This window comes from Hydra viridissima, unplaced genomic scaffold (assembly GCF_058129835.1).
Source record: "Hydra viridissima isolate aposymbiotic clone 2 unplaced genomic scaffold, HvirCarnegie_v1 scaffold_7, whole genome shotgun sequence".
NCBI classification, from domain to species: Eukaryota; Metazoa; Cnidaria; class Hydrozoa; order Anthoathecata; family Hydridae; genus Hydra; species Hydra viridissima.
Genome location: NW_028324306.1, coordinates 15,338,071 through 15,349,389, shown reverse-complemented (window position 1 = coordinate 15,349,389; position 11,319 = coordinate 15,338,071). Strand labels below are relative to the sequence as shown.

The following is an 11,319-nucleotide window of genomic DNA, read 5'->3' as shown; positions in this document are numbered from 1 at the left end:
CAAAACATGTTTATATAACTTTACGTTTTATTATGCAAATTATGCTTTCAAAACTTACCGCCAATAAAAAAACTATTTTAATCTTCATTTTTAAATTACAAAATACCAGATGGTAGCAGGTGAGTTGTGTTATCTTCACTTTACGAATAATGAAATGAGGCCATTTCTAATAGATATTTTTGAAAAACGCATTAGTCGTGAGGATAACAAAATCCGAAAATAATAATATTTTTATATTCAGATCAATCCATAATATTTTTATACTCAGATCAATCCATAACATTTTTATATTCAGATCAATCCATAATATTACTCCTTCAGTTGTTTTTCTTTTAGAGTAAAGTGAGAATAGTGTCGTAGTATGCTACAACATTTTTGTGCTTTAGGTCAACGGTAGTTAACCCTCTACCACTAGCATCACTGGCGGACAAAATTTGTTAAGACGCGTCAACATCACGGACGTATGAAGTCTTAGTATCTGATATTTTTTATTTTCTTTAAAAATTCGGAGTAGCTTCAACTGATAGCTTTGTGTTAGTATTGTATATTTTTTTTAGTTCTCTGGAACTTGTGCAGCAAATATCTAAATTTTATTAAATTAAAACAACTAAATATGTTGCTTTTTCATCCAACTAAGTCTCACTTCTCTCCAGATTATTTGGAAAGTGAGACAGACTATACGCTGCCTTTTTGAAAGTGTTTCCATATTAATGCAAAAATGTGACACCACAAACCTTTAAGTGAGTAAATCACATAATTGGCTATTGGCTTGCAAAATTCTGGGTTCCGTAAAGCATTTCTTTTAAAGTTATGGACATTTCCCAAAAAAGTATCTCATTTTGTCCCAGCTTACATTAGTTTTTACGTTTAATTTGTTTTTATAGTTAATTCTCTTGTTGTTCATTTCCTTTTTGACTGAACTAAGGTGGTTTCTATATGTGGCCTTTATGCTACTCAAGTTCAATAATTAGTAAAAAACCTTCTGTACTTCAACCTGACTGAATTCGAGTGTTTTAACATTTTCGCCATTATTATGTCGTTCTTATTATCATTTTTATTCTTTATGGGTTTAACAACATTGAGGTATCCCCCATCTCACACATTTACACCAAACTAACCCCTATTCATTAAATTTGTGTTAACAGCTGGTAAAACGCTACAAATTTTAACATAACTGGCATACCGCATTCCAAATTCACGGCGACTTATTGAAAAGTCTTTAACTCAAAATTTTTGACTCTACTCGCTTCAAAACTAAAACTTCAACCCAATGTAACTGAGAAATACAATCCACAGGAGAGAAACTTGGTTATAAAAACTACAGTGAAGAGAAGAGAAAGTTTAATCGATTATGTATTGTACAACAATTAATGTATATGCGTATGTAAAGAACGTTGAATATTTTCTGTGCAACAAAATGATAAAAATAAAAAATAATCAACATTTCGAGTTAAGGAAGCTTGTAATATATATTAGTACCATGCTTGTACACAGCATCACTATCAATATCGTTAAAACACATAAAATACGCAGAGACTTGAAATCTAATATATCAGTAGCTTATTTCAACCACAACAAGATTATTGCACTAACAACATTGGGCGACATATAGCAACTGTTTTCCACGAAACCGAATAATGAAGCATTGGTGGTTATTTATTGTATTCTTACATTCGCTCTATCAAAAAAACAAAGAATACAGTAAAAAGATTATCTTTATTCTATTTAAATAAACCTTTTAATCATTCTTAATTCCATTCATCGGCTAAACAATGTCTTAACTTTTCAAAATAATTTATTACACTTAAAAACAATTTTTCAATATTTGCCGTTATGCCGTTAACATTTGCCGTTAACAATAATATGCCGTTATGCCGTTAACAATTGCCGTTAACAATTTTTCAAAATGCCATAATGCCGTTTGTTTCGCGTTTTCATTTCAAGAAACTCTTTTTTTTGTAATCATTAATTGAGGTACCAAGTTCTTACAAACGGACTGTTCGGGCAAGGCCTAATTTTAGCTAGTACTGCTTTTGGCCTACTTATAATAAAACGTCTTTTTTTTAAGAGGAAAATATTGTTATGTTAAAAAACAAAGTGATATAGGATTGGCGAAGGTTGTGCCAATTAAAATCAAGTTCTTTAACAAACTGGGCCTCGACGAGATGTTTATGCTTTGCCAAGAGTCATAGTATATCATTTTTTGTTTAACTAAAATAAGGTTGCCAGCAAGCTGTTCTCAAGTACTGAATATGAAGTTCCGTTGGGCAATTGAACGCCTAATGAGTATGGATTGATGCAATAACCATTGCATCAGGCTGCAACACCTGCAAACATTTCAACGAATATCTTTTTGTTTTTTTCCATGAAAACACGCGGTATTGTACCCCTAAATATGAATATCAAAAGTTCTGAACTATTTATTTTGAAGTTAGAAGTATATTTCTTTTCTTTCTCAAAAAAAAAAAAACAAGTTTATAATACAGAATTAGAAATATTTTATAAAAAACTATGCAGCCTTCATCATACAAAAGTCTCCTATATTGTTTTCCAGGTGTGGAAACGTACAATCTGCAATACGTATTGTAATTAACTTTGAAGTAATACCATCCAGTCTCTGGGGGGACGAAAAAGGCAAACGTGTGACCACTTATACTAGTTGTAATTAAATCTGAAAATGAAAGTAAACACGTCAAACTACTGACCATTTTTTTAAAGTATTGATCTCTCATTACGTACATCATCTGCGGATTATTATCAGTTCCTCTCGTATACCTGATTGATATAACTTTAAGTTCTAAAAATAAAAAAAAAAAGACTTTTAGACATTTAAGACATTTTTTCTTTAGAAATTGCTAACCATGAATGTTTTTTCATACATTTGAATATGACGTCACATAGAACATAAAATATGGTAACGCAAAAAGAGGTGGTATGTTTTCTGAATAAAAATATTTCTTAGTAAAATAAAAAAGTAACATCATCGTCAACAGCTATCACTAAAAGTTTCAACCTTTTTCGCAAAATATTCCACTGGATAGTGGTGAAACACATTTGCAAGTACTTGTGTCATCGACGTAGCTGGGTATGCATGTTGCGTTATTCATACAGAGCTGTTTTTCGCAACCAAGGCTCTGATGGCAAAAAACATATAAACTCCTACTTATTTATGCTTTCATTTGAACCGTTTTTGAAATTTTGTAACACCGAAAAAATGTATTAACATTAAGAGCTCATTCCAATGCGCTGAGATGGGTGGAGTTTTCCTGGTATACAAGTTTATCTTTGTTTTCATAAGCCTGCTGACTGAGTAACTGGCACTCCACATCAGTTATGTTTGCAGTCAAGTTTGATATTAAGTTTATTGATAAACACGTCGATGATACCATGCACTTTTTTAAGCAATGTTGCTCGGTTCGCACAGTTGATTTTTAAAGTGGAACTGCACTCAAAAATGTTGACATCATACGTTTCATACTGAAATAACTGGTATTGGTTTTCACTGAAGAAGTCAAAGTCTCAGTTCGACAAAAGTCATTGTTTTTACATTGAGAGAAAACGCCATTTACAAACGCCATGTAAACATAGAATCTAAAAAAAGTATTTGGCTGTAAGTTTAAGGCTTTCTATGTATTTATGTACATATAGCCTTAAAATATGTATGTATATATGTATGTATGTATGTATGTATGTATGTATGTATGTATGTATGTATGTATGTATGTATGTATGTATGTATGTATGTATGTATGTATGTATGTATGTATGTATGCATGCATTCATAATGTAATAAGATTGCATATCACCTTTTTTAATTTAATTTATGGTGGAAAGTGACTGATAATTTAAACTGATAATTTTTGACATAGCTAAATAGTAAAATTTTTTATTTTACTATTTAGCAATGCCAAAAAAAAAACAAGTAAAAAAGTCTTAGAGGTGCATGGAAAGAAAGTTTGAAGAAAGCGATTGACATATTTTAAGAGGAAAAATTGTCAATTAGATTTGTTTCTAAAAAGTATCAGATACCATGAAGTACAATTTATGACAGGATAAAAAGCTTTCATTTTGAAGTTAAGGTATTTCCAAAATTAGGACGTTTTGAAAATAAAATTGAGTTTGAAATCAAACTGATAGAACATAAATAAAATTGAGTCAATCTTTAGAATTTTCTGCTACAGTGTGCGCACTGGAATAAAAACGAAATCTTTTTTTGAAACTAAAACAAAATAGAAACTGAAGATTGTATTCAAAAACGAAATGGAAATGAAAACTAAAACTAGCTACAAAAGGATAAATAAATTAAAACTGAAGTGAAATATACAAAACAAAATAAAAACAAAACTGATTAAAAATTAAATAGCGACATTATCACTGCTGTGACAGAAAGAGTTTATAAAAGAGAAATGTTACACTTGTAACAAATGTTATCTATGTTATGACTTTTATTTGTTAATAAAAAAACACATAGTAATCAATTTTTTTTTGTCACTAAAATTGGTGTTAAGAAATTTAAAATTACAATATTTAGAACATTGGTCTTTTACAAAAAACAACTCTTCATTAAATCAAAACTTGTGCAAGCTTCTTAAATTTTTTTCTTTCGAGGAAGATTCGTTTTTTCTTTGAATTGAAAAGAAGAATATTAATACTACATTGTTCATACCTTTATAGATTCTTTACTTAACATTTGTTAATTATAAAGGACAATATTCATCTATGTCATGAATTTCATCCATGAAGTGAATCTAAAGCGTCAGCACTCAAGGTTTGTTAACTATTGTTTCTTTTGTTTTTCAACTTACTTCATTAGGTAAAAATGTGGCTTTAGAAAACATCTGGATCGAAATAGCTTTAGAGTGAGGAAAAATTTCTTTTATGCACACTTTCCCATATTTTTCCCCAATATTACAGTTTTTTGAAATTGCTTCGAAGTCTTATCCAATAGCAAATCAAATGATATCGTGAATGCAAAATATTTTGTAAGATGCAATTACTTGCTGTTTGCATAGCAATCTCATTTGGAATAAGTCTAATGAGAAATATACTTCATATGTCAAAGCTTACTACATCTTTGTTGTCAGAGAAGTTTATTAAACTCAGTGATTTCTATTTTGGAAAATTTCTATGTGTGATTTTCAGTACTCTTCTATTTAAAAAAATTTCAAATGTTAACTGCATTTATTTCTAACCCATTTATAAAAACTGAGCTTCTCGAAAAAACTAAAGACGATGTATTTAACAGCGTAAATAAAAAAGAAAAAAAAAAGGGTTTAAAATACCTAAACGAAATGGATGCACATTTAAAAAAGTTTGAATGACTTGATGATAAGTCTTCATAAAATCAAGACATCCCTTTAAAAGGAATTTTTATTTAAAATAGAACTTAATCAATTATATTATGAAAGTACAAGGAATGGATTAACTTGTATAAAGTTTTTTTTCTCTGAAAAATTCATAATGCTATATGCAATTAATATTAATTTTCTTTTTATATAAAAAAGACTTAATAAAAACCTGCTCAGTGTTCTCACAAGTTGCTTTATTAGTATGTTTTTTTGTTGGTTATGATGAAACAGCATTGGTTCCATACATTAGTAGCTGTTTGTTTGAAAACTCAGATAACCCTTTACAAACTGCCATTTTTCTTCGGTAATAATGGCGATAGATTTTTTTCTAAAAAGGTTCAGTTCAACAATGTTGCCTCGAAAAGTTTTACCGTAAAGCAAGTTCGTAATGGAATCGTAACCAATCACATCAACCATTTGAATAGGAAAAACTAAAATGAAAATCTTTTGTAAGAATTAGAAAGACAATCAACAAGTAATTGAAAACTAAAGTAAACTTACATATCACTCTACCAGTTAATTTTTCTTGCTGATAGCACATGCTTTGCAGTCTAAACAAAAAACTTTAACAACTAAGAGCACTACAGCTTTCCCAAAACCTGAAGAACTGGTTTGTTACTACTAAGTATTACAATACATGTAATAGTTGTAACAGACTGGTTTATAACATTTCCCCTCACTTGAAGTTAATTGAGCCAATGCCAAATTGTATAAAATTCATCTCCACCGAATGTTAAAAGTTAACTGGTGAGCTTAAACTTTCTTATATGTTAAAGTAAAAACTGAAAAAATCTTTCAAATATTAAAAATAACCTTCTTTTCATTGGCTTGCAAATATACTGATGTGAGACATTGTCAAATTTTGTATAATTTTTCATACTCTACGTGGGATAAATATGGGTAGTTTCTAATAATATTAGTAACAGTTAAGTATTTAAAGTTTGATAAAAGTTGAACAATATACTAAGTGAAGATAAAGTTAAACCATAGTTCTGATACTCACAGTCACAGTTTGAAATCAAATAAATTTTTTAAAGTTAATTGAAACCTTTTATTGGTAACTGCTCCACTGATTTTCTAAAAACAGTCTTTTGATATATTTGTTCCTGGGTTATCACCAGAGAATTGTTTATAAAAAACATCTGATGTTATTGTGATGTCTGCGATCCCAACAACAAGTAAGGACACATCAATTCCAAAAACTGCAGAAAACTTTAGAAACGAATCTATGAAGAGCTTTCGTACCTTGAGTAAGCAATTTTAAATTACTTTTATTACTGACAGTTGTTAATAGAAAAAAACTATTCAATATTTGTAAATAAACAAAGATAATTACAGTCTAAATTACAAACTGAATGTGTTAACTAGAAATTCCTTCCATCTTCTTATTCCGTCCACAATTAATTTTTTATTATCACTTTTTTTGTAAAAAAATCTTGAACGCTTTCAAGGGTTTTTCAGTGCTTCAACAGTTTAACAGCGATTGGCTTGCATTTATTTAAAAACTTAATAACCAAAAATTAAACTGAATTAAGTAAATGTTCCAATGCAGTTTTTATTCCAATTCTATTGAAAATTGTATTTAAAACAAAATTAGACGAATACTTTTAGACACCCTGTGGAATCCAAATTTATTTTTTAAGTTGCATCGATATACAGTGGGTGCAAAAAGTATCCGACACAAAGGAAAAACTTTACTAAATTAAAGCCTATTCAACAAAGTAACATAAACAAACACTATTCTAATTTAATTTTACATGGTAAATACAAATATCATATCAAAACAATAATATCATTAAATGTTGACTTGATAATTGCAATTTTGTAAAAATTAAGGTTCAAAAAGTATCCAACACATCGTAAAAAATTTACTAAATACTTCTGAACGATTGGAATACTTGTTCACAAGATTAGCACATATGCTAATAGGAATTTTAGCCCACTCTTCCATACATATTTCTGTAAATTGCATAGGATTTCTTAGATCTCTCTCCTGTACCCTAAATTTCAATTCCCGCCACAGATTTTCAATTGGATTGAGGTCAGGTGATTGGCTTGGCCATTCCAATAAGTTAGTTTCCCTCTCCTGAAATCATGCACGAGTAGCCCTACCCGTGTGCTTAGGATCATTGTCTTATTGGAATATCCAACCTCGAGGAAGGTTCAATTTTTCGGCTGACTTCACGAGACATCTCTAAAGAACTCCCCGATACATTTTGGATTTCATCCTTCCTTCTATGATTTCCAATTTCCCAGGTGCTGCAGAAGAGAAACAACCCCAAAACATTATGGTGCCACCTCCAAACATCACTGTTGGGACGGTATTCTTCGGGTGAAACGCAGAGTTCTTCTGTCTCCAAACACGACTGACACAGTTCCGACCAAACAACTCTATTTTAGTCTCATCTGACCATAATATTTTATCCCAAAAGCTTGAAAGTTTACTCAAGTGCTCTTCAGCAAAGTTCCGGCGTTTCTTTACGTGAATTTCCTTCAAGAGAGGGGTTTTTCTTGGTGACCGAGAGTGGAATCGTCTCTTTCGAAGAACTGTCCTAATTGTATTCTTGCAAACATTTGTCCCAGATGATTGCAAGTCCTTTTGCAGTTCAGAGCGAGTCAGTCGAGGATTATTCTGTACTAAATTCTTTTCGAACTAAATTCCTAGCTGTACGGTCAGACATTTTTGTAGGACGCCCTGAACGAGGCAGACTAGTCGAAAGATGGAAGGATTTCCACCTCCGAACAGTATCACCAACTGTCGAAATTGGGATATTTAACACAGATGAAATTTTTCTAAATCCCAAACCATCTCTGTGCAGTTGAATAATTGATTTTCTAGTTGATTTAGACGATTCTGCAGTTTTAGGCATTTTTGAAGAGCGTAAAATTTAGGCCATCCTCGAATAAAGATATCAGGTAATGAATGACTGCAGTTAGAAAGATTCTATGACGTTCTTTTGCATTCTAGAATGTTCCAACGTTTTCTGATTCTAGAATATTCCCTTGAACATAACGGATGACAAATTATTGGCGAATCAAATTCTTTTTTTACGTTGTGTTGGATACTTTTGAATCTTAACTTTTACAAAATTGCAATTATCAAGTCAACATTTAATGATATTGTTATTTTTGTAACAATATCATTAAATATTTGTATTTCCCATGTAAAATTACATTGGAATAGTATCTGTTCATGTTATTTTGTTGCATAGGCTTTAGTTAAATATGTTTTTTCCTTTGTGTCGGATACATTTTGCACCCACTGTATACAGAACCTCTCAACGAAGTTTTGATGTAAACAACTGTCGAAACCTTGTTCTGAGAATAATCTTCAATTATAAGGAAAATGTGCCAAAATTATCTGTTTTATATCATCTGCAATGTCACTTAAAAAAATAAGATTGAAATCTTTATTATCAATTAACGATGTAGAGTTTACGCTTAAATTGCTCCACAAAAATCTTTGAAACTTGATTGTTTGCTGAGAGTGCAAGATAACTGTGATATTTTCAAGATCAACCACACAGTCTGTACTTGTAGTCATATTGATGTTGATATAAGTTTCGTAACTGAAATATAATATTTTTTGACGACAGGGAAAAAATGTTAGTCATAAAATTAAATATTTAAGGCTAATGCCCCTGCTTAATTCATCGTCCAAAACACATTTTTCTGAATTAATTTTAAATGAAAAAAAAATCCGTCAACTATAAAAGTGTTAACAATGACACACGATCAACTTTAAAAATTGATTATTTCTAAATCACTATATGTAATTACAATATGTATTTTTTTATCGATTCGCAATTCATCCCGTTTCATAAGAATCGAACTTTTATAAGAATCGCTGTTGATTTTAAAAAAGTTTTTTAACTTACTTATATCTGTAACTCGACGACGCAACAATGAGTCTGCACCTCTTTGTTGGGCGTGTAATTATTAATGGAGATAATTTTATCCACACTGAATTGATATTAGCAACTGTGATCACAGCCCATTCCTTGTGATTGTTTGTAACAGACATATCACCTACCTAAAAGTTTTTGTTTGTTTAGTTACGTGATTATCTTACGAATGGACAAACAACCGAAGTTTACTTCTTACCTTTGATGCGAGAGAATAAAAGTTTTCAAACTTTGTGCTCAGATTTCCAGAATACGTTTCCTCAACTAAATGATATAGCTTGCTATCATTATGTCGTTGCGATAGTCTTGTTGAATAGGAATCTCTATTGACATCTATAAAGCTTGTAATAATCATTCTTCCTGATGGCATCAGCGGCTCTCTTATATCATCGATAAAGTATAAAAACTGATTCGAACTCAAAAGTTGATAGAAGCCGATAGAACATATTGAAAGCTCTGGTTTGAAGATCGAAGCTAAAATTTAACAGTTAGAAGGTGAAAATAAAAATTAAAAATGAAACTTGAGGTGCAAACTTGTTTAAAAAAAAAATTTTTTTCAAAGCAAAATTTTTTGGAAAAAAATTCAATGTGTTGGAAACAAAGATTTTAACAGTTATTGCTTAAATGTTTACAAAGAAAATGTATTTGCTTGCGTCCTGACGAATCCAGTACAGCCGAGCCCATTTGCGTAATTGTGCAGAAACAATTAGAAGGACCAAGCATGGCCCCTTCATACAATTCTCCGTTATCTACTTTCTTCCAGCATATCTGCACACAGTCACTATCACTTGTAAAACCAGTGATCCAAACAATTTCGTTTACGTAACCCAAATGATAGATTGGTATCTCATTTACAGAAAATGAAACTAAAATTGATTGTAAAAAAAAAAAAATATATCAAAACATTGCGTTAGGAAAAATGATCAGAGTTATTATTTTTAAAGGAGCAGTATTCGTTGATATGTTTTTTTCTCATATTTATTTTGAAGTCTCCCTGCCTATGCAAATTTAAATATCATGCACATTAGTTGTTAATCTTTCAACTTTCAGGGTTTTTCATGTATACTCAGTTGTTTTTTCATTCATATATGTTAGAAATAATTTTTTGTAAGTAAAATATATTCTAGTAAAACTATTTTTCATTTATATAAAACATTTACCTTGTAAAAAACGGCATATCAACATTAGGTTTAGTATGTCGTTTCCGTTACACATCTCTTAATATTTAAAAAATGCTCCAACTGTAAAAGAATTTTCACTAAGTCATTACTAAAACTTTAAGGTTTATTCTGTTATTTCTTTCTTCTTTACCATCTTTAGTTTGATCGTTAATTTACCATTGCTGTTTTAATTGCAGATAACTAGTTAAATAGTTAGTAGAAATGTGAAAAACATGTTTAAACATACATTTTGAATTTCAATTAATGTTTCATAAGCGCTAAGCATTAAATCATGATAACCATGGCAGCGAATAAAATAGAACTGAGACAACTCTTCTAATAATAAATGATTCTTATGCTTGAAGAGTTCTAAAGTGTTGCGCAAAAGTTTTTCTACCCCCAGCAAGAAAAGGTATCGTTTTCCAAAAATAAATTTATTTCTGCATGATGTATAAAGTTTACTTACAGGTTGAATATAACAAACTCAGAAAAAAAGTTCTTGAATAATTAATATTTTGTTTTAAAGCCTTTAGTTTCCAGACAATATGAATAATGATATTTATAAAATAATATGAATATTGATAATTTTCTATTTAAAAGTTTGGTCGTTCTTAATATAGCGAAAGAACGAGGAGAAAAAAATTCCCCAAAAAGAACTCGCATCGATAAAGTGTTCAACTGCCCTCTCAAATCCTTGTATGTGAACAGGGGAATAAAGAACTGTCTAGACACTCCAGGAAATTTTCTAGATTAATATTGCTCACTTGACAGGTGAAGATGGGTCCATAGGCTTCTTTCCATGTTATAAGTTCAGTGAATATGGTTGCATTCAAGTTTAAGTTATGTATTTTGTATGCTCTGAGAACTGGGGTTCCATTTTTTGTGGATTTATGATTTCAGGAATTT

The 11,319-nt window shown here is 30.4% G+C and overlaps 1 protein-coding gene across 5 annotated transcripts; it reads right to left on the bottom strand.

Annotated features, from left to right (window-relative positions):
• Positions 1–1,443: 1,443 nt before the first annotated feature.
• Positions 1,444–10,816, bottom strand: LOC149886328 (uncharacterized). Of its 5 annotated transcripts, none has more exons than XM_090093336.1 (11): positions 10,414–10,814; positions 9,886–10,119; positions 9,453–9,727; positions 9,227–9,381; positions 8,788–8,917; positions 6,397–6,593; positions 5,850–5,899; positions 5,518–5,779; positions 3,014–3,591; positions 2,706–2,797; positions 1,444–2,389 (listed from the first exon to the last, which is right to left on the bottom strand). In XM_090093336.1, the coding sequence occupies exons 1-6, from the start codon at positions 10,466–10,468 to the stop codon at positions 6,426–6,428; spliced, it is 1,017 nt and encodes a 338-aa protein (XP_089949462.1). In that variant the 5' UTR covers positions 10,469–10,814; the 3' UTR covers positions 1,444–2,389; positions 2,706–2,797; positions 3,014–3,591; positions 5,518–5,779; positions 5,850–5,899; positions 6,397–6,425. The 5 variants fall into 5 exon arrangements, with proteins under 5 accessions (XP_089949462.1, XP_089949463.1, XP_089949466.1 ...); XM_090093337.1 differs by having other exon boundaries at positions 1,444–1,678; XM_090093340.1 differs by lacking the exon at positions 8,788–8,917 and having other exon boundaries at positions 10,414–10,815.
• Positions 10,817–11,319: the final 503 nt, after the last annotated feature.

What these genes read in the sequence shown, in the direction of transcription:
- LOC149886328 (XM_090093339.1), bottom strand. Translation starts at nt 10,468, where the DNA reads ATGTGTAACGGAAACGACATACTAAACCTAATGTTGATATGCCGTTTT. An exon ending in TCGTCGAGTTACAGATATAA is followed by an intron (nt 8,918 to 9,226) that starts GTAAGTTAAAAA and finishes ATTATATTTCAG; the next exon opens with TTACGAAACTTATATCAACA. An exon ending in TTTTGTGGAGCAATTTAAGC is followed by an intron (nt 6,594 to 8,787) that starts GTAAACTCTACA and finishes TGCTTACTCAAG; the next exon opens with GTACGAAAGCTCTTCATAGA.